Source organism: Octodon degus, unplaced genomic scaffold (genome assembly GCF_000260255.1).
Source record: "Octodon degus isolate 3935 unplaced genomic scaffold, OctDeg1.0 scaffold00158, whole genome shotgun sequence".
Lineage (NCBI taxonomy): Eukaryota > Metazoa > Chordata > Mammalia > Rodentia > Octodontidae > Octodon > Octodon degus.
In genome coordinates, this window is record NW_004524734.1 from 5,547,323 (window position 1) to 5,571,377 (window position 24,055).

Here is a 24,055-nt window from a genome sequence, read left to right on the forward strand (position 1 = left end):
TCATGGCCTACCTACTGGAACAGAGTTGACATAAGCTGTGTTAATTTAGCAAGAGCCAAATCTTCATCATATCTTATGTAGAGTTTTCTAATTAATCTCACCACCTTTTGCTTTTTCTTAAAATAATGAACTGTATCTTTTTAGAATAAGATTGTCATCTTTTCTTAAAATTGTCCAGTACCTTCTTTTTTGTCGTGAGGAAAACTTAAACTTTTTTCTGTAGTCTGCAAGGTTTTGTGGAATATAGCACCTGCCTGTCTGCCTGGGTTCAACTCCTTTGTTTTCCTTGTTCTCCACTTTAACCATACCAGCCTTATTTTTGCCCTTTGAATAAACCAAGCTTCCTTCCATCCTGGAGTCTTTAAACGTGCTCCATATTTTGCCTCAAGCATTTTTCTTCCAGATTGTTTCATGACTGCCTGTGTCTCATCGTTGAACCTCTTTCCCTAAGTATAATAGCTAGAATAACTTTTCCCATCACTACCTCTGTCCCCCATTGTTTTCTTATATTCTTTTTCTTTATTATATTCACCACCATCTGATGTTAGACTTTTTTTTAATGGATTTATTTTGCTCTGTTAGACTAGAATATGAGATCTCTGAAGGCAAGGACTCCATCTTACTGACATGCCCTAGCATCTAGAACTACACCAGGTATATAGTAGTTATACAATAAATGTTTCCTGAATGAATGACATGACAATATAAAAATAATAGAGATGTAAAATACAATAGTTTGTAGCACAGTACTTACTTCTGTGTAGGCGATCAGAGAAGGCTTTATAGAGGAAGGTAACACTTGCCAGGTGTTGGGGTACACACCTGTAATCACAGCACACAGGAGAGTGAGGCAAAGTAAATTTTCAAGGAGTAGAAAAGATAATTCAGCTCAGGAAAATCTTTATCCTGAGTGTTTCTTTCCTTTGTTTTGGTCTGGTTTTTTTGTTTGTTTGATTTTTGTTTGTTTGTTTGGTCTTTTTACAATTCAACATGATACTTTCACTTGAGGTTTTGACCACTAAAGAGTTAAGTTCAAGTAGTGAATTTGTTGGTTTTGGCTGTTCCTTTTTTTAAAAGCAAGGAATTGCTGAAGAAACGGAAAATTTTTAGTATATATGGATTTTAGGTCAGTATAATTTTATTAGCTTATTACCAGTTTCTGTGTAGACAGCTATGATTGTTGAAGTCCACAGGATGTGAAGTACAAGGAAACAAAATAAACAAGATTCTGGCGAAGTATTCAGATTTATTTTCAGTTTTACTCTGATTGCTTTTAAAAGAACTTGCTGGAGAAAAGGAAGAAAAGTAAATCTAGTTGTTGACAGGTTTTTTTGTTGTTGACAGGTTTTTTTTTCCTGTGTGTTTAGGGCAGGGTCTACAGTCTGTAGGCTCTCACTGCGTAGATTGGACTTGTAGTGATTTTCGTGTTTACAGCCTCCCTAGCACTGGGATTACAGGCACACGCCACCTCGCCCAGTCTCAGTTACTATTTCAGTGCTCTCCGGGGGCGGGGCTGGCACAGCATGCCACTGGGGATTGAACCTCTGCCGCTGCTCTCTGCCAAAGCAGGTGCTTTAGTCCACTAAGCTATCAGGCTGGCCCGTTTGACAGGTTTTGATAGAGGAGAAATTTTCTTGTGTGTCAGAGGCACAATCACAGTGAGTTTCTGGGAGAATTAAGTTTTGTTTTTGTTTGGTTTTATTGCAGCCACGTTCCAGAACAGCATCGGTTTTCTTCAAGGGACCAGGAAAAGTGGTAATGGTTGCCATTTGCATGTAAGTACTGAAAAATAGGCTTTTGAAAATAGAAATATATTCTTTTTAATGTGCATATCCTTGAACATAAAAATATACCACTTTGTAGCTAGCTACAGAATTATAGATTTATATAGTTTTAGGAGGCAATTGGAAAGTCTGTATTACTGTCAGTAAAGTGATAGGAAGGGTCCAAATGAATACAGACATTTATTCTTATGCTCTGTTCTTGATGTAATTAATATTGAAGTTGCCAGCTGAAAATCTTCTCATTTTCACCACAGTGGTAAAACTTCAGGCTTGACTACAGGCCCTCTCACATGCCCTCTTGTATCTCACAGGGAGCTGGTACTGGATTGAACCTGCACTGACCCACATCCTGTTTTTACTTCAAGGCAGGGTCTTTCTAAATTCCTCAGTCTAAGCTTGAAGTTACATGCACTTGACTCAGTCTCCTAGCCTATGTGGAATTACAGGCTTCTGCCATGGTGCCTGGGAGTATTTTTAAGACTTTAATAACAAGGGATGGTTGGTGGTAGTGAGAAGGCTTATAGGGTATTGAAGCAGAAGGTGTTGTTTAGTGGACAGAAGAGTTAGTGCAAAATGAAGAAAACTGAGAATACTAGAGGTTTTTTTTTAAGGAATTACTGCAATGAGAGAAAAGGGAAGCTGCAAGGGAATAATTTTCTTATCCATAGAGGGGGTGTTAATATTGGAGAAAAGCTATACTATCACATGGCGAGTGACCAGCATAGCACCTGGAACTGGATCTAAGCAGACAGCTTTCTCTGAGCTAACCACATTTATTTTAGTCTTTGGGTAAGACAGTCAACCTATTAGGTCTAGGTTTGCCTTCAGCCTAGTTAAGTGAACGAACCCACACTGAAGTCTGCCTTTGACACTGCTGTACCAGATAGGACAAGATCTTTTGCCTACTTCACTTTTAGCTTTTTCTTTTAGCTCATTTACCTAAACATAGAATACCCTCTTTTCTCACCTGTTTTCAACTTATATGACATATAGCATGCCTCTTCATTTAAGTACCTTGTGACATCATAATCTGTATTTTCCTAATTTGTACTCCTATTACTTAAGCAGTATTAAGTTCGTAATTTGCCTTTAATAGGATCTAGCAGTATATAGAATTTAAATAAAGTTTTTGGTGGAAAATTGTAGTCTAAATATATGCTAAATGATTATTTTTCTTTCACAGAAATGGTTTAAACTGCTTCTTTAAATTTCTTGCATGGATTTATACGGGTTCAGCAAGTATGTTCTCAGAAGCTATACACTCATTATCTGATACTTGCAACCAGGTGAGAAGTTAAACCTTTTTAAAATTAATTTTAAGATAATTAATTTAGGCTTTAGTCTAAACATTGATCTATTTAAAAACTGAATGAAAACTGGGTGTGGTGTTACTTGTGTGTAATCCCAGTATTTGGTAAGCTGAAACACTGAGAGTTTGTAGCCAAGTTCACAGCCAACAAGATCCTGTTTTGAAACAACACAAGAACTAAATGAGTTTGGCTTATGAAAGAAAGTATAAATTGTTTTACTTTTGGGTAATTGGTATGGTTGGCCTTCTATATCTGCAGGTTCCATATCCTCAGATTTCACCAATATTGGACTGAGGATATTCAGAAAAAGATTTTGTGTCTCTACTGGATGTGTATAGACTTTTTCTTATTGATCCTTAACCAATATAGCTTAAAATATACATATATTTTATGTATGTATACATATGTATATGGCTAATGTATGATTAGCCATGATAAGTAAAATAAAGATGTTTTAAAATATGAAAGAGGGGCTGGGGAGCTAGCCCAGCCACCTAAGTGCCTGCCTGGCAAGTGCAAGGACCCAGGTTTAATCCTCGTTACTGCATGCCACGCCAGCCCCACACTGAGCCTGCCACTGAAACCAGATGTGGTGGTACATGCCTATAATCCCAGTGCTGGGAAGGCTGAAACACTGAGGATCACTGAGTCTGAGCTGCCTAGTGAGACCCTGTACCCAATAAATAAATCTAAAAAAAATTTTCTTTAAAATATGAAATAATACTTGTAAGTTATACAAATCTGCACTGCTTTACATAAGGAACTTAAACATCCAAGGATTTTACTGTTCTCAGGGAGTTTTGGAATTAATGCCTCAATGATAGGAAAAGATCATAGTATTTTAAAGCAGGTTGTTACTCTTTAAGAGCTTGCAGTAATAGAATGTGAAGTGTAAGCTTATCAGTTACTGTTTTTATAAACTTTTTAGACTAATGCTTGAGTATAAATTTTTATCTAAATTTAAGTTCTTAAAAACCCCCAGTAAGCTTAAGTTTTTTTGTTTTAAGTTATAAATTAATGATGTGATTGTTTAAAATGCTTTCAAGGGCTGGTGAGATAGCTCAGCTGATTTAATGCCTGCTTAGGCAAGCATGTAGGGACCATGCGCGATTCAATGCCCCGCATCACATGCCATGCCAATTCTGTCCCCAGGGTGGGCTAAGCCAGCTAAGAGTCTGGACATGGTGGCATTTGCCTGTAATCCCAGTGCTGGGGAGGCTGAAAACAGGAGGATCACTATGAGTCCAAGCTGCGTAATGAGACCTAGAAACAACCAAATACATTAAACAAAAAATAAAAGTAAAATATATTTTAAACTACCTTTAGTCCAAATTGTAAATACTAGAAACTCAAGCCTTTTAAAAGAATATATTTTATATTTTCAAAAGTGTAATATATTAAGAGAACAGCTTTTCATTATTATCTCTGGTTTTGCTGGAATAGATTTGGGAGAATATGCAGGTATAGGAATAGTTAAGTCTGGGGCTGTAGATCAGTGTTAGAGTGCTTGTCTAACCATGTGAGAGGCCCTGTCCTTGACTTCTAGGACTGCCAAAAAAAAAAAAAAGGAAAAATATTTAAGACAAGGTTAAAAGTAATGAAATAATAAGGAATAGAATAATATTAATTAAAAATTAAACCTGAGCAGGGTAGGGATTTAGCTTAGCAGTGGAACACTTGCCTGGGAAACTATTAAGTCCTGGGTTTGGTCCTTGGCACCAAAACCAAAGGATAAACCTCAACTAAAATGGAATTGCAATGCCAGCCCCACCCCCCCAGGCACACTGAGCCAGCCACTGAGACCAGGCATAGTGGTGCATGCCTGTAATATCAGCTCTGGGGTGGCTGAAAATGGGATCATTGCAAGTCTGAGCTACATAGTGAGACCCTGTACCAAATACATTTTTTTTATTCCCCCATCTGAAATGCATTAAAAACCAAAACAAAAACCTGAGAACTCGTCCAAGTCTTTGTCAAATGGATTAAAATCTTTTGTAAAAGTAAGCAGATTAACATTTACCATTAGTACCAAGAATATTTACCTTGAATTTAATTTTTTTTTTTTTTTAATGTATTTAGTACAGGGTCTACAGAGTCTCGCTACATAGATCAGACTCATAGTGATCCTCCTGTTTTTAGCCTCCCAAGCGCTGGGATTACAGGTACGCACCACCATGCCCAGTCTCAATTGATGTCTCAGCGCGCCTCAGGGGCAAGACTGGCACAGAGCACCGGGGATTGAACAGGGCCACTGTGCTCTTTCTAAGCAGGCACTTTAGTCTGCTGAGCTATCTAGCCAGCCTGAATTATTTTTATACTCAACAATATTTAATAATTACAGTATCTTGGCAGCCAGTTATGGTGTGTGAGGTAGGAGGAGAAGAACTAAGCATGATATTTGTATTCCCAAAAGGTTATCCAAAGATGGGAAAATTGAAGTATTTGTACATATGGCCAAGGAAAGGTATAAGGCTACTAATTTTTTTTTTTTTTTTAATGTATTTAGTACAGGGTTAACAGAGTCTACAGGGTCTCTCTACATAGATTGGACTCATAGTGATTCTCCTGTTCTCAGCCTCCCAAATGCTGGGATTACAGGCGTGCGCCACCATGCCCAGTCTTAATCCCTGTCTCAGTACATCTGGGGGGCGGGGAGTAGTACCAGCACAGCAGGCCAGGGGGGAACCCTGGCTACTGAGTGGCTACTAATTTAAACATTATTGTTGTTTAAAACATTGAATATGTCTTTTTAAGTTTTCATTCTCTGAAATAATACGCATTTAAAAGAAGGTGGTATAGAGTCATGAATTGGAATAATAAGTATAAATTGAGTAAAAAGTCAGGTTCTGATTCTTTTAGCCATGATGGACTGAATTTAGTCATTAGACAGACTATGAAATAAGTTTTCAAGGACTGAACAATAGCAGCATAAGGTCATGATCCCTGAGAGGTAGAAAGTGAATGACATACTTGATTTCTATGATCTTAATTTTTTGCTTGGAGACACATTTGGAATAGTGGAGCCATATAGAAGCAAACTGTCTCATTGGACTGAAAAGACAGAACTCACAGAGGTTTTTCTATTTTTTTGATACTGGGGATTGAACTCATGACCTTGCACTTTCCAGACAGGTTCTTATGCCATCAAGCTATCTCCCCAGCCCAAATCACAGTTTAGAAAGTCTGAAAGTGGCTAAAAATTACCAGGCAGCATTCCATAGAGGAAGGAGCTGCATGGATAAAAACCTGGAAGACTGCATAGGGATTCCCTTGAGTTGAGTCTGCTGAATGCTAAATTATACATGTGCAAGGTATAAATGTGAGTGTAGGCAGAAAACTACCAGGGAACAATAAGCTGAGCAATTCTTAGAGCTTACACACAGCTGGGTACGCTCAAATTCTGACCAACTGAGATAAAGTCTTTACTGATATGCAGCTTAGTTAATACCTTAGTAGTGGAGCTAAGTTAGCATAATGATTATTTTAGAACCTTTCTAATAGACCTCCTTTTAATTTGAAGCGCCTTTTAAGCTGATATGCAAGTAATTTACTTGCCTGAACAAAGCTCTGTATTCTTTAAAGAAGATAAAATCCAAACACTCAGTTTAATATTCAGTGTTTATCATCTAATAGAACAAAACAAACAAAAAACTTCGGCAGTCCAGAACACAGCCCCACACTTCTTGAGGAAGACAACAAAAATCTAAGCATTCAGTTTGACATTCACAATGTTTGTTACTCAATTAAAAAAAAAAAAAATACTACTAGGCAGTTGAAGGAGCAAGAAAATTGGACTCACCCAGGAGAAAGACAAGTCAATAAAACAATTAACAGATGAATTATTGAATAAAGGTATTAAATGGTTAACACAACTATATTTTTACATTGAAATGAAATAACATAATGAAGGACTTCAAGACATACAAATTTATATTAGGTTAATGAGGTATAAGAATTGATGAAGACAAATGGAACAGAGTACACAAGCTATCAACAAAGCCATGTTTACATGGGTGCCTTTTGACAGAAGTAATAAAGCAGTTCACTGAAGCAAACAATCTTTTTTAACTGCTGGAAAAATTAGATGTTCATATGGAAAAATTGGGATTGATTCCCATCTCACACTAGCTACAAATTTGTGCTACCTTAGTAGACCCAAAAGTGAAAAATAAAACGATAAAGATTCTAGATGAAAATCTAGGAGTATACTTTGTAGATCCTTGGATAGACAAAGATTTCATGAATAAGAAACAAGGACACCATTGGAAGTTTCCAAATTAAACTCCATCAAAATTTGAAGCTTTTTGAAGCTCCAGTGGTGCAATCGATTAGTGCACGGTACTTACATAAAATTTGAAGCTTTTAGCAGACATGGTGGTGCATGCTTTTGAGCAGGAGGATCATCATGAGTTCAGGGCCAGCGTGGGCTCTATAGTGAGTTCAGGGTTAGTCTGAATTACTTAGTAAAACCCTGTCTCAAAGAATAAAAAAATGAAAAAGGAACTGAAGTTTTGAACTTTTACTTGTTAAAAGATACCTTTTACTCTAGGAAGCTGAGGCAAGAGGACTGAAACTTTGTACCCAGCCTGGGCAACTTAGCAGATTAGTGACTCAACCTGTCTTAGAAAAAAACATACTTAAGAAAATAAAGAGATAGGCCATAGACAAGAAAATAATCACGGGGCATATATCTGACAAAGGAGGTGTATACAGAGTAAAAAACTTACTACTCAGTAATAAGAAAACAACTCGTGGTTTTTGTTGTTCGTTTGTTTTGATAAAGAAATTTCATGAGTAAACATGAATGATGACTAGTCAGTATATGAGGAGATGTTAATTATCAGGATGGAACATATATTAAAACCACAAGAAAGCTCTGTGCATACTGTATAGCAGCTAAAATGAGAAAGCCTGAAAACCAAATGTTGTTAAAGGTGGGGAGCCACTGGATCTCATGGACAAGGCTGGTAGCGGGTAAAATGGTCCATTTGAAAATGTTTGATAGTCATATGCCTCTCCTGTGACCCAGCAATTTTACTCCTAAGTATTTACTTGAGAAGTGGAATGAATAGAAACAAAAGACTTGTGTAAGAATGTTTATGGCAACTTTACTTATAGAGGCCAGAAAAGTCAGATAAATTGCCCATCAACTGTGGAGTTGCTGGAGATAGAGCTTAGTGGCATAAGCGTCTGCCTGGCAGGCACAAAGTCCTGAGTTTGATCCCCGGTACCACAAGAATGAAACACACACACAGTGGAGTAGATAAGTTGTGTTATAATTATTCAGTGAAATTTTACCTGATATAAAAAAAAATGAGCAACTTTCTAATTAGTAGCATGTATTCCATCTCTAGGTGAACACACAAATATTTACATTAGAATTTTGATTTTAATCTTTGATGTAAAGAAAATCAGAAAAATGGTGGCTTCTGATAAGGGAGATTGAAAAAAGGTACAAAGGAACTTCTTAGGGTGGTAGAAAGCTTTTGTCTTTATAGAAAATATGTTATGGGATGCATGCATTTGTTAAAACTCAAGAATCTGTATATTTGGTGCTAGGTATGGTAGTGCATGCCTATAATAGCAGCACTCTGAGGCTGAAGCAGGAAAATCACAAATTCAAATCTAGCCTAGGTGGGCTGGGGAGATAGCTCAGTGGCATATGCACCTGCCTACTAAGCGCAAGGTCCCAAGTTCCATCCCCGGTTACACAAAATAAAAAATAAAAAAAAGAAAAAACAAATCTAGCCTGGGCAACTTACCAATTTAGTGAGATCCTGTCTCAAAATTTTAAAAAAGGAGGGGGGGATATAGCATAGCTCAGTGGGAAGATCCCAAGTTCAACACCCAGTGCTACAAAGCAACAACAGCAACAAAACCTGTATATTCAGAATTGTACGTTTCACTATATGTGAATTTTACCTCAAAAATAAATTTCTATGTGGAAATGTCCATTATTGATTTGATATTAATATTAGGATTAATGTTTTTAGTAGCATGAAAATAATCTTGTGGCTTCATTTTCTGAAAGGCATAATTTTTTAAGATTTAAATATATTTTAATTGTTGAGGTTCACTGATGAATGAATTGAGTTTATTGAAATGGCCTGTCAGGTTTTTTGAGCTTCTTTGTTTATTCCTCTCTCTGTATGTCAGAAAATTCTCAGAATGCAAAAAGGCATATTTTTAAGCATGCACACCACCTTCCTGCAATTGAGCACAAAAACTAGCATTAAAAACTGCATATAAACAGCCTGAATACACTCGAGATTTTTGATTCATCCACTTTTCCATGCTGCTAAAATTTCTTTATGATTATTTTGTTTTATAATTTTATAACAAATTAAGTTCTGTTAAGAATTTAGTGCAACATAAGAGGTAAACAAAAGGTCAAGACTGGTATCAGATACTTTGAGAAATTGTTTTTGCTGTTCTGAGGATAGATCTCAGGGCCTTTGCACTGAACTCATCCCCAACCCTATTTCTTATTTTAAAAATTTTGTACAAGTACATGAAGTTTGCATTCATCTTGGAGAGTGGATACATGTATATAATACCTTTTTTTTTAGTGGAACCGGGGATTGAACTCAGGCCCTTGCGCTTGCCAGACAAGTGCTTATTCTACTGAGCCATCTCCCTGGCCCTGTATATAATATTTTGATTCTTCCTGTTTTTATATTTTATTTTGAGATAGTTCCTTACAAAGTTGTCCAGGCTGGCCCAAACTTGGCTGTCCTCTTGCCTTAGCCTTTGAGGGTACTGGAATTAAAAGCATGTGCCACTCATGCACCTGCTTTGTGAACTCTTGAGTGACAAGTATGTCTTCACTCATGAGTTTTCAACAAGGCTTTGATAAAGATTTTACCTGGGCCTTATGAAATAGACGGAATGGTACTTGAGTCATTTTAAAAACTTTTTTACAATCTATAATAATGTTTAATATTGACTCATTGTGTACTTTGGTTTGCCATGTCTTGAGTGGAGACACAGTCCTTTCAGTGACTTTCAAGCAGATCCTGTACACATTAATCAACTAGTAAGATCTGCTGAGGCAGCATGTAAGCAGTGGTATGATCATGTGGTACAAAAGGGATACCAGGAAAGGGAGGGTTTGATCACAGAGCAGGGAGCACTGACAGTGCTTCCTAGCCATCACCTAGTAAATGCTCACTGGTTTGCAAACCAAATAGGTGTTGATTAGGTTAAATAGGCATTAAACTCTGTGTGTGTGTGATAACTGCAGGAAAGGGTCTGGCAGGATGGATATCAAACATGATTTGATTTCTTCTCTACCACTGAGGGAAAACAAAATGAAGAATGAGCACTGATACCTGATTTTTATAAGAACCAGTAAATTTAATACATGTTCAATTTATAAAATAGTTGATGCTATCCCAGAGCTATCCCAAGTATAGCTTTATTATATTACAAACCTTATTATGGATTATTATGGATTTTAGAAATAATTGAAGACCCATTGAGTATTTCATAAATACTGTGGACGTATTCATAATGGTATATATGTTCACATATATACACGTAATGTGAATTAATGACTTTTAGTGTATAGATTTAAGAGAAAGACATCTTTCTATTTCCTCTTATTCTCTTTAATTTACTGAAGAGTCATCATCCATGTTTTAGGGATTTTACCCCCTTTCCTTTGGAATCCAATACAAAAACCAAATCTGGTAATATTTCATATATTTAGTATCAGATATCTAGAAGCTTTACTTCTCTGATTATTTGGTACCATGATGAATAAAAAGAAAAGCTCCTGATCTCACTCAGAGGCTTTATATTCCTGTTAGTTTTTTAAAAATAGATTTCTAAATTCTCATCAGACTAAAATGGAAAAGATTTACTAGGAGGCATACTAATATTGAGAGGTTATAGTGTATAGCTCTATAACAAAGGTAAATTTTAGAAATTAAAAGGTAAAGGCAAGTGAAAAGAAAGAAAAGGTACAGGAATCAGGCAACTAGGATTATACATGTTAGCTACTTGCTATATTTGTTAACTTTTTTTTGTTTTTTAATTTTAAGAAATAACAGTCTTTTCGGGAAGATAAGGAATGTGCTGGTAATCATTCCCAGGTCTGTACACATGCTAGGCAAGAAATACACTGCTGAACTACACCCTCAACCAAGTGATAAAATCTTGTGACAAGTTCCTCTTTATTCACTTCCTTTCACGTCACATATAATCACTGCAGCTTTATTAGAAGGTATCCGTCCACACTTTAACTTTTTGTTTGTACATCTATACAAGTTACTCTTCATATAAAACATCAGATAATACAGACTACCTTAATCAAACTTCTTTCCTTAGTTATAAACAGTTAAGGGGGCCAGGGAGATAGCTCAGTAGCATAAGCGCTTGCCTGGTAAGCGCAAGGGCCTGAGTTCAATCCCCGGTTCCGAAAAAAACAAAACAAAAAAACTGGTTAAATATGCTCTTTCAGACCTTTACATTATAGTTTATAAAAATTACAAAATACATATGTTGTTCTATACTGTATATATAGTCCTTGTCTTGGTTTTCTACCCCATTCCATCTAATTGTACATCTAGGAACTTTTTCCATGTAAATACAAAAAGTTCTTTTTTTTTTTTTTTTTTTTTTTAATGTATTTGGTTATTGCAGCGTTTCACTATGCAGCTCAGAATTGTGATGACCTTCCTGTTTTTGGGCTCCCCAGTGCTGGGATTACAGGCATGAACCACTACATCTGGACTATGTGGCCAGCTCAGCCCGCCCTGCGTACTGGGCTGGTGGATCATGTGGTGCTGGGGAATCAAACCACGATCCCTGTGCTTGCCTTAGTTTGCCTAAGCAGGTGCTTTAGTTTGCTGAGCTATCTTGCCAGCTGTGTAAATACAAAAAGTTCTATTTTAACCTCATTCTTGTATGTATGTATGTATGTATGTATGTATTGAGTAAAGGGTCTCAATACGTAGACCGGACTCAGTGATCCTTTTGTTTTCAGCCTCCCAAGCGCTGGGATTATAGGCATGCACCACCATGCCCAGTCTCAGTCACTGTCTCAATGTGCCTCGGGGCTGGGGCTGGCACAGCAGGCCAGGGATTGAATCCTAGTCCCTGCATCTGTCTAAGCAGGCACTTTAATCCACTGAGCCATCTGGCCAGCCCAAACCTTATTCTTTTAAATTCCTGCAATAATGAAATGTGTGGTTTATCATTTGTTTTGCTCCCAGTTAATGAATTTTTAGGTTGCTTTCATGTGTTTCATCTTTATAAACAGTGTTGTTTTGAAACCCTTTAAATTCATCTTTATTTTCTTAAGTACTGGAAACCAGAATTGTTAGGCCATTAGACATGTACTTGTTAAGCATTTATTACTAGTTTGCACCCTCCAAATGGGCTTAATCATATTATACTCTTCATATTACTAATGACAGTTTACCTTTTTCCTTCTCCATAGGGTTTACTAGCATTGGGCATCAGTAAATCTGTTCAAACACCAGATCCTACTCATCCGTAAGGATATTATTGCCTTTGTTTTTATTTGTTTTAGCAATAAGTCACTGAAATAAAAGCAACTGAATTTCAGAAGGTTCCTGCAATTTATATATCTGCAGTTTGTGAAAGATTTGGTCTTTTTTTTTCTTTTTTGTTTCACTGTAGTATCTAAAAATGCAAGACTCACCTGCATTTAGATGTGTCAAAGTAAATTCAAGGTATAATTTGAAAATGGAGTTTAAATTACTTTTATTCTTTGCCACACAGCCTAGAGATGTTATCTGATCCATACTGCATAATTAATAACAAAGCACATTTTTTGGGCTCAGAGTTGTTTTTATATTGGTACAGGGAAATACGTTACAGATTTAGACTAATAGGTTATGAAATCTAAAATTTTGGTAATAACTTATTAAATGTATACTGTAAGTTTGTGATTCAGAAATAGTATCCTATTTATATTTCAAATTATGTATTTGTAAAATGAATATACTTTTCAGAATATGTGATTTTTGAATCAAGTTAATTATTTGGTAGTTTTTTTCTGTAGCTTCTACTAACAACCATCTAAAATGTTTGAATTTACATGCATTATGATTTTAGCTAACTTCATTTGTAGAATGTGATCAGTGTTAAGCAAAATGATCCATTTTTATTTCTGTTAATGTGTTTGTGTCTGTTTTATAACTACCTTTCTTTACTTGAAAGCAAGGCCCTCCTGCTATAAATAAATATTTTGAGTGTCCTGTAATTATCAGTAAGCTAGTATTATAGGGAACCCCTAATTTTCTAGTCTGATAATTATACATCATTATAGTGTTTTACTGTTCTAAGGAAAAAAATGATTTTCCTAACCAGTTTTATTTACCAAAGATTTTAAATCAGAGGATGAAATTCTAAAATTTTAGATTATAAAGATTTTTTTCCTAAGGTATTTTCAATAATCTACTTTAGTGCTGCCCAATAGAATTTTCTTCAATAATGAAAATATTGTAAGGGCCGGCCAAATAGCTCAGCAGATTAAATTGCCTGCTTAGGCAGACACAGTGGCTGGGGTTTTGGGGTTTGATCCTCAGCGTGCTCTGCCGGCCCCACCCCAGGTCCCTCTGAGATGGGGATTGAGACTTGGTGTGGTGATTCACGTCTGTAATCCCAGCTCTTGGGAGGCTGAACAGAGGCAGGTCACTATGAGTCTGATCTACGTAGTGAGACCCTATAGATCCTGAAGACCCTGTACTAAAAAATGCTAAAAAAAAAAAAAAAAAATTACGTATGTCCAATATAATAGTCACTGGCTACCTGTGGCTGTTGAGTACTGGAGACATGGCTACTATGACTAAATTTTAAACTACATTCATTTTTCATTAATTTGCTGCATGTGGCCAATGACTTAGCATATTGGACACTGTACATCCACATGTTAAAATTCTTTATTAAGAACCTACAAGAGGGGCTGGGGAGATGGTTCAGTAGAGTAAGTGCTTCCTTGGCAAGCGCAGAGGCCTGAGTTCAATCCCTAGTTCTGTCAAAAAAAAAAAAAAAAAGAACAAACCTGCAAGGGGCCAGGGAGATAGCTCAGTAGAATAAGTGCTTGCCTGGCAAATGCAGGGTCCTAAGTTCAATCCTCAGTACCGCAAAAAAAAAAAAAAAAACAAAAAACCCTACAAATTTCTTGAAAATGTAAAATGAAAGTAATGACATTTACTTAGATCTTTATTTACTTATATTTAAATTAATAGCTTATATTATTTTGGATAAACTTTAGCAAACAGTAAAATTTTCTGAATCAAACTGATAAAACATTGTCATATACTTAAATTGGAAATTATGCTGAGATTACATCTTTGCAAAAAAAAAAAATTCAAAGGGGGCTGGCGAGACAGCTCAGTGCTCTAAAATATCTGCTTAGGCAAACTTAGGAAAGCATGCAAGGACCGTGGTTTGATTTCCAGCACCATGTACTGCTCCATTCCCGCCCCCAAGGTGGGCTGAGATGGCCACCAAAAAAAAAAAAATCCATAGAGTAATTTTGATTAAGCATTCTTAATTGAATTTGTATCTATGCTAGACAGGTGTAATAAAATTTGGGAGTAAATTTTCCAAGAATTACTTTTGTGAATGTGTGACTTTGTTCTATTATAGTATGCTATATTTTTAAGCTCCCTTATTAATACTGGTTTCATTCTGAAATTATAAAAATTTATGTACATTTTACCAAAGATGCTTGGAAAAATAGAGATTTAAAAAAACTAGCCCAGAAAACTGAAGCTGTTGGGTCTAGTAATAGTTACAGTTGCTAGGTGCTAAACTGTTTAGAACTAGAAATAAATTATATTTGCTAAACTGCTGAGTTTTAAGCATCAAGTTGTAGACAGGATAAGTCATAGTTTGGCTATATACAGAAGCAGAGTGTTCATTTAGAAGCTATAGTACAAGGAAATTTAAATGTAGTGTTCAGTAATTACCTGAATGTACATTTAAAAAATTTTTACCAGCATATATGGAATGTAATAATAAAATATTTTCATTGGGTATATGGAAATGGGATTAGAAAATACCTGAATTAAGTAACATTTGCTTCTCATAGATCTATGAAGCAAATACTTTGAAAGGAAACTTTTTATTGTTATAAATTATAATTTTTTAATTTTTTAGGTATGGATTTTCAAATATGCGCTATATTTCTTCACTAATTAGCGGTGTTGGTATTTTTATGATGGGTGCAGGACTCTCTTGGTACCATGGAATCATGGGATTGCTTCATCCTGAGCCAATGGAATCCCTTCTATGGGTAATCATCCTTTTTTCTTTTCCCATTCTTTCCCTCAGTTTGGAAGTAGTATGGCATAGTGATTGAGAACCATAGCATGCCTTTCTCAGAATGGTACTTTGTTAGTCATCTTTTTATTTCTGGTACAGTATTGCTGACATACAAAACTTAACAGAGGAAAGGTTAATTTTGGCTCATGGCTTAAGGGGTTTCAGTAAATGTTGACTAATTTCAACATAAACCTAAGAAGGAAAGCAGAGAGGCAGCTGTTAAGCACAGAGGGGGCGGGGAAACAAAGAGGGAGAGAGACAGGGAGACAGACAGACAGACAGATGGGGGAGGGAGGGGAGGAGAGAGAACAGAGGAGAGAGAAAGAACAAACTTGCTTTGTGATCGGAAGCTTCCTTCAGGTTGCAAGCCTGGTGGAAATGGAAAGAGGAAAGGCAGGCACCTTCTGTTTGCCCTACCTGATGCATCTGTATTCTTTCTTTTATCCCTTGGCAGTGCCCAATACTGGGACAGAGGCTAAAAGTACTAGCATAGTATTCTTACTTTGTATTGATTTTTGTGTGGCCATTATCAATGTTTAAAGTGATTTTTTCCGTCTTTTGTTATTTCTTGGAGATTACACTCTTTGATCCTTCTGATTAGCTCCCTTGACAAGAATAAACTGGTCACATAGCACTGCCCCTCAGCTTCTGCAACTCATGGTATAATTCTAGACATACTTGATATTGCTTTGTTTTGGCCTCCTTACTTTCAGCTCTTCTAAAATGGCTTGCATGCAGTGCGCAGTACAGTGGGTAGAAGCCCAGACTGGGGCCACCTTCTGTGCAAAGCCTGAATATGTGCTCTTAGCATCTCCCTTTGGGAGTAACTGAAACCAATTATGTTGCCTGTTTTATGTCATCAAACTGGGGTCATGCTATGTAGTTGAGGCTGACCTTGAATTCACTGTGTAGCTGAGATCGGCCTTGAACTCACAGCAATCTTCCTGCCTCAGCCTCCTGAGTGCTGGGATTATAGTCATGTGTCATCACACCTGGATGAATTGTCTTGTTTTAATATCCTGCTATATTATACAAACAGTATGAGAACAGGGCTATTAAAGTGGACTTACTTTCATTTGCTGTTGGTTAGTTTCCTACAGTCTTTATTGGTCAGTTTCTTATAGTTCATATAACTCAAATGAATAAACCTGTATTTCCTCCTTCTTGAAAACTTTTCACACACACACACAAAAGAAAACTTTTCGCTACTTTATAGATGCAGTACCTCATTGCCCAAGCATTCATCTGATTTGTACAGCATGACTTTATAGAGGCAGAGCAGTCTCTGAAGTTAGAGATTAAGTTTTCAATTGTGTGTAGTTTTAATGGGTTTTGTATTTCTGGATATTGGAATTCCATAACCTAATGGAACCCTTTGTTAAATTCAATACAGTATAAACCAGTTCATGGTTTTTTGGGTATTACCTTAGAATCCTTGGCTCTAATAATGCACTTTCTTCTTTTGTTGGATAATAAGTGTATCTTAAATCAGGGATAAAGTGGAAGGATATGAGGAATTATTAGGAAGTTTAGCTACTGTTTCAGTTATACTAGCAATAATTAATTGCAGGTTGATAGTAAGAGTTGGTGGAAAGAGCCCAGAACTGAAGCTGAAAGCCTGCATTTCTGGTTTGTTCTTTGGTACCATTTGTGTGTTCTCAGTCACATCACTTAACCCTGGAGACCTCAGTTTCTGGAAGAGAATTATAAGAATGTTACATTAAGTTTGATGTTTTTACACTTCTTTCAAAAAAACCCTAGGTTTTCAGAAAGATATGTTGAAAATTTTACATTTTACACATGTTTGAATTTCATTACTTTTTTTTTTTTTTTTTTTGCGGAACCAGGTATTGAACTCAGGCCCTTATGCTTGCCAGGGAAGCGCTTATTCCACTGAGCCATCTCCCTGGCCCCCTTCATTACATTTTTTAATACATTTGTATCACTAAGTTAGCTCTTTTTATATATCTTGGACTAAATCTTTCAGTCTTTAATTGAAGAGTATCCTGTGACTAAAAGTAAGTGGAGATAGCAAAAGAAATAATTGATTATTGTTTATGGCTACTGGCCACTTTGAATCAGGATTCTCTTCATACTGGGAATCAAACAAAAATCCAGAAATTATGTGGGTATGGGTGCATTTGGTATCCTCAACCCAGATGTCAAGTGTTTGTGCCCAGGTCTCATTGTCCTCTTTTAGAAGGATTTTTTTTTTTTTTTTTTGCTCTGAATGCCTTCAGGGCAGGTTTGGCTGGCTTGAGTTCTGGGGATCGAACCACAGCAATCTGAGCCTGACTGCTTTGTTGAAGCAGCCACTTAATGAACTGAGCTAAGGGGCAGGCCCCCACATTGTCCTCTTTTAAACTGTTTCTCATTGAAGTCCTTATCGTATAGCTTGGGTTTGAATTGTTTCTGGCTTAGGATATTGTAAATTTTATATATGAATAATTATTAATATTTAGTGAAATAAAAGTATTCTGTATTTTAATTTTTTAGGCATATTGTATTTTAGCAGGATCGTTGGTGTCTGAAGGAGGTATGTACTGTCAAAGTAGTCCTTGTTCTCAGTTAGTGATATGTATTCAACAGTCTATTATAGTTTTACTAAGTTTGGTTGATTAATGAAACTTTGATAGGAGTATAAGCTTTGTCTACTTCTGCAAGAAAGTTTTTGTGTGCTGTACAGTGGTTGTCCCGTAATAGATGAGGGAGGAGAAAAATGTTTTATTCAGAGCATCATATAATGCTCAGTACAACAGAAATGGAGTATTATAAAAACTATCCTGAGTTTTTCAAAATCAAGTTCTAGTAGTGTTAATGAAGAACAGAGGTTATCTTGTTTTGCCATAAGACTATTTTGAGAATTTCTGAAATATATAGCTTTGACACTACTATGACAATATCAAATGAAACTGCTTAATTCACTGTGGTACACCTAGCATATATACCCTGAAACATTGTCATTTCCTATGAGTGGTATAGCTTCACTTATTTTTAAAATTAATATGATTTTAATTCACAGATCGTAATAGATATGTTTGTATCTTTTTTCTTTGAAAGACTATAAAATAGTGATAGCACAATTTGCCTCAAAAAGTTGGGAGAATCAAAAGTAATTGTGCTGAGTAGCTATTCAATAAGTTAAGACTGTCATTTTAATAATTTTATTTAATGAATGATTTTATTATGATTAATTGGAGTTTTGATAATGACTAGAACTTTTTGCTTATTTCAAACATGGTAATATAGTATTATGTGGATCTGGGAATATAGCTCAGAGCATAGTGCCTGCCTGGCAAGCTTAAGGTCTTGAGCTTGAATTCCTGGCAAACCCCCACCAAGTAAAATACTATGTATATTTGTGTTTTGAGATCCCATCTTAATGTTTGGAAGTACAAAATTTCTTTCTTGCTGATATGAATACTTTCCTTTCAGCGACACTTCTTGTAGCCATAAATGAACTTCGTAGAAGTGCTCAAGCCAAAGGAATGTCATTTTACAAGTATGGTATGTACTTTTTTTTTTTTTTTTTTTTGGTGGAACCGGGGATTGAACTCAGGCTCTTGCGCTTGCCAGGGAAGCGCTTATTCCACTGAGCCATCTCCCCAGCCCCTATGGTATGTATTTTGGAAGCCCTCTTAATTTCCCCTCTTTTATGCATTTAAAATTACTTCATACTGTTGTTGTGTTCTTAATAGATGGATACAAAATATGTATGTCAGTGTCTTTCCTATGAATAAAATAGCGCTTTTAAAAAGAGAAATGTAATCTGACCATATGTATACTTTCATTTGGGGCTGGCTGACAAGATAGCTCAGTGGACTAAGTGCCTGCTTTGACAAGTGCAGGGACCAGGGTTTGATCCCCAGTGCCACACGCCGCGCCAGCCCTGACCCCAGGCATGCTGAGCTGGCCCATGAGTCTAGGCGTGGTGGCACACGCCTGTAATCCCAGTGCTGGGGAGGCTGAAAACAGGAGGATCACTATGAGTCTGAGCTGCATAGTGAGAACCTGTACCAAATGCATTGAAAAAAGAAAAATTCATAGTATTTGCGTTTGGCTAAGCAAACTGCTGTATGTCTGTATGATATAGAACTTGAAAAAATAATTTGACATTTAAGCCAAGAAATTATGTTTATCTTGAACAGTGTTTTAAAAATTGTGATCTGTCCTACATTTTTATTTAAATTTCTGGCTTAGCTTTAATTGGATGATTACTAACATATCTTATGATAGTATCAAGTTAACATTTCAGAAATTTTCTTTTCTCCTCTTCTCCCCCATGATTAAGTAATGGAAAGTCGTGATCCTAGTACCAATGTTATATTATTGGAGGATACTGCAGCAGTCTTGGGAGTGACAATAGCAGCCACTTGCATGGGCCTTACTTCTATAACAGGTAAATTTTTCTTAAATTATAGGTGATTTATTGTATTACACAGTTCCCTAATATATATATGAGTTTTGTTCTTATATCATTGAATAATTTTAAACCAATAGATGATTAAATATTAATTCCATAGTAATCATTTATTTGTATGAAATATTTACTCAGTAAAAGCATTAGATTTTCTCTGAATTAGTTATTTCTGTACATTAAAGCTGAGCATGGTAACACATGTCTGTAATTCTAGCACTTGGGAGGCTGAGGCAAGAGGATCACTATAAGTTTGAGGCCAGCCTGGGCTATATAGTGAGCTCAAAGCCAGCCTGGAACACATGGCAAAGCCCTGTCTCAAAGAACAAAAACAAAAATCCACAAAAGAGAAAAGAAATTTTTCCACTTTAGAAATAAGTAATGATATTAGTAGATTTCTATAATACTGCAAACCTTTCTAGCTATGACTTAAATTTTATAGTCTTGGTGATCTATAAGCCCTTTATGTATAAAAGTTTGGGTAATGTGAATAATAACTTTACAAGTTGATTAAGATGAGAACACTTTAATAAACTCAAGTTTTCAATAAATGTATGTTGTGGCTCTTATTCATTTTTGCTCTTAGTGCTGATAATTGCTGTTTACCTCTGTATTTATTTAACTCTGAGTTGGTTCTATCCTCATTTTTGTAGCACATTGTCTTCTGTACAATACAGTGAGAAGACTAAAATTTTTTTTTTCTAAAACAAAACCAGTTAATTTGAAAAATCTCTGAATTTATGAAGTTGGGAGCTCTTTTGTAACTATTATACTTCCATTCTCCATTTGATTTTTGCATATTTAAAATAATTTCAGATAATGAGCTTCCATAGTTCTTCTGAACTACAAATTGTTCTTTCTCATCTTGAAATGTACATTTTAAGGCTAAAGCTGCATTCTCCAGTGTAGAATGTTATGCTTATTTTTCTGGTTTACTTTATAGTTTTAGACTTTTTTTTTTTTTTTGGACATAAATTCTTTCAATTTGGCTTTGTAAAGAGCAGTAATGCTTCATAAGTGGATAAAAGTAAATGAATTTACTTTTTAGTAGTATTTTTTGATTTTTGTTTTTGTAGTAGTGTGAACATAAGGCCTTCAATCTGATCTATGTTTGCTGCTTTTAAAAATGTTTTTGGATAAGGTTTTGCTAAGTTGCTGTTACCCAGGCTGAGGCCTTCAGAGATTACAGGCATGTGCCACTACACCTGATTTAGTGTTATTTTGACTCTACATGAATAAAATTAACAAATTGAGATTTTTTTTTAGCAAAATAAATGTGTTTTATCAAGCATTAAAATAGTTAATATTGATGACATTTCATTTTTTTGACATTTCATTTTTGAAATAAGATTTATTATAAAAGTCATGTGTATAAAACTTAAAGGTTTGAAATGTAAGATTCATTAATGTCTGTAATATAAATATTACCTATACCCTTATTCAATAGTGAATTAGCCTTTCTCATTGGTTGTGAGGAAGCATTAAGTCCCAATAGTTTAAGGCAAATTTTAAAAGCAGAATCAGCTGGATGACCTGGTGAAACAGTGGTCAGCCTCATCTTAAGAATCTTTTGGATGAAGCCTGAGAATTTGTGTCTATATCACATGCTCAGATGATACTGAGCTGCTGGTCCAGAAGTCACATTTAGGAACTGTCACTTTCAGGCACTGATTTCATATGATGAGTTTACTTTTCTGCTGTGTATCTAGAATTGGTATCTAGTTAGATACCATCCTTGATCCAGTGAGAAGAGTCAGCCTTATTTTCTGTAGAGTTTAATGCTCTTATAGGATGGTGATAATAATAAGACATGAAAAATTGTTATTTCTTAAAGGTTTTGATTTCACAGTCACTCTGCCCATCTGGGGTAGAAAAATACTACTGATATATCTAAAGTAATAAATTGATTCTTTATAAATATGAAAATGATATCTCTACCTGAAAATGCTCTGAGATCTTACCAATGTGATAACCAGATGCAAGAAACAGATATTAGATAGTTCAGTTACATAATGCTTTCATTTAATGTATATAAATTTTGCTATCCTTGTTTTTTTTATGTATCAGTTATTTAATTAGCTTCTTAGTAAGAAATTTATAACACTAATTTATGAGGATAAATTCCATTTGTCAGAGAAAAAACAGATCGTAAGTTGCCCTTGAACTGAGGAACAGCTTTGATTTTTGCTAAAATCTATGAATCAACCACTTTCTGATCCACCTTGCGCTGCTTTGAAATCTGGTATCTTTCTTGATATTGATGATCTCACCCTCTTGGTGTCTGGGTTTCCACAGCTCTTGTTGAAGTAAGCATCAGTGAGGTGTTTGGGGATTTTCACTTTGCTGATATCAATTTTTGTAGAGGTGGCAATGACAAATTTCTGATGTATTCTTTGGAGAGGAACACGATTAAGGCCAAGAGGCCCAGTCACAAGTAGCAAGCCACTGGCCAACTGCTTCAGGAAGACCACTCTCTTGCCTCTGTGACACCCAGTGAGGATGATCACGATGGTGCTGGGAGTGATGCTAGCTTGAAGCTTCCTCACATGCTGACTGAAGGGTTTCTTGCCATGACTTTAGGGTAGTATCTAGGCATTTTTCAAAGCTTAACCACCTGAGTACCTCCATTCTTGTCCCCACCAACTGGTTTTGTGATCGTAGCAAGAACTTTCTCCTTTTTTTCTCACCCTCTGATTTAGCAGCTGTGTGCTTTCTCTTGTACAAAGCCTTTCTGGAATATATGGCAGATCAGGAGTGTCTACCAATTCCTCTAACAAGGACAGGATTTCGGCTGCAGTGGGGCTGCCCCTTCTTGGACTTTTTTGTCTTCACTTTACCCTTTTTACCAGTATCTTCTTGGGTTTCTTCTCTTCAGTGTCTGGCTTTCAGTTTTTTGTCTACCATTTTGCAAGACGGGAAAGAGCGCTGTCGTTGTCTTGAAGTATGTATAGAAAAATTACTTGGAGTCGTTAAAAGAGGTAACTCAGGGAGTTAGTGAATTTTGATCCCCCTAGCTTACTAATTTTGGTTGTTTGTTTTTGAAGGCCAAGTTTTTATTGAAATACTAATAGCTGTTATTTCACTGCTTTACTCTGTGCTTTATTTAGGCAATCCATTGTATGACAGCCTCGGTTCTTTGGGTGTGGGCACCTTATTGGGTGTGGTCTCAGCATTCCTGATCTACACTAACACAGAAGCACTCTTAGGACGATCCATCCAACCAGAGCAAGTACAGCGGCTTACTGAACTCCTGGAGAATGACCCGTCAGTAAGGTCAGCCTTACTCTGGTGATGTTGTTACAGCTTACAAAAACATGAAAAACACATGTGTGAGGGTTATGTTTTCAGAGGAATTTGGGACTCCTAGCCTTTTTAAATACATTACTTTTTGGAATTACTATCTTAGATGGAAGTAAGCACATTTAGGAAACTTTTTATAAGCTTTATTTTAAAGACTGTGTGTCTTTAACTTTTAGAAAAAAGCTTAACCAGATAATATAATGAGAGTAGAAGTGTATGAAATATTTGGCTTCTTAATGTGAAACGCCTTAATATTGACTCATGACATTTATGTTTGCCCTATATATGTATTGCAGTTACAAATTGAATATATTAAAAGTAAAAAATAAATGTTGCTCATGGGGAAATGATTACCAAAATGAATGTAGTGTACTTAAATTTCTTTTGAAAATACTTCTAGTTTATTTAATTTTTTCCTTATTCTTTTTTTCTTTTCAATTTTGGGTATTGAATCCAGGGTCTCACACATTAGGCAAGTTCTGTGCCACTGAGCTATATACAGTTAGCCATCTGTCTTTTAAAGTATATAAAATAAGGATCTGAAAATTTAGGAACTCAGTGATGGGGCGCTTGCCTAGTATGTGTAAGGTCTTGGGTTCAGTCCCCAGCCCTGCATTCGTAAAGAAAAGACATACATTAATGATCCACTGAATGTTTAATGTGTGTGTATGTGTATCATATATATAATCTTTTTTTTTTCAAACTTTAAAGTAAAAAGATATTTGTCTTAGTCTGTTTTCTGTTGCTACAACAGAATACCTGAAAGGGCTTTATTTAGTTGTTACCTTTGGAAACTAGGAAGTTCACAATCATTGTGGCCATGTCTGGTTAGGGCCTGATGCTGCATCCATTGACTCTTGTGGAAAAAAGTATGGCAAGCTGATGCATGTGAGAGATACAGAACAGGAGGGACAACGCTACTATGGTGACTAATGAAGTCC

At 36.0% G+C, this 24,055-nt stretch overlaps 1 protein-coding gene across 1 annotated transcript in view; it reads left to right on the plus strand.

Moving 5' to 3' along the window:
- The window catches only part of Slc30a9 (solute carrier family 30 member 9), a 107,883-nt gene that overhangs the window by 64,391 nt on the left and 19,437 nt on the right, over nucleotides 1-24,055 (plus strand). Inside the window, exons 5-12 of the mRNA XM_023702770.1 lie at nucleotides 1,708-1,775; nucleotides 2,968-3,070; nucleotides 12,540-12,595; nucleotides 15,233-15,368; nucleotides 17,894-17,933; nucleotides 18,833-18,904; nucleotides 19,689-19,796; nucleotides 22,922-23,087. Coding sequence (XP_023558538.1) covers nucleotides 1,708-1,775; nucleotides 2,968-3,070; nucleotides 12,540-12,595; nucleotides 15,233-15,368; nucleotides 17,894-17,933; nucleotides 18,833-18,904; nucleotides 19,689-19,796; nucleotides 22,922-23,087 — 749 coding nt within the window. The remainder of the gene's footprint in view (nucleotides 1-1,707; nucleotides 1,776-2,967; nucleotides 3,071-12,539; nucleotides 12,596-15,232; nucleotides 15,369-17,893; nucleotides 17,934-18,832; nucleotides 18,905-19,688; nucleotides 19,797-22,921; nucleotides 23,088-24,055) is intronic.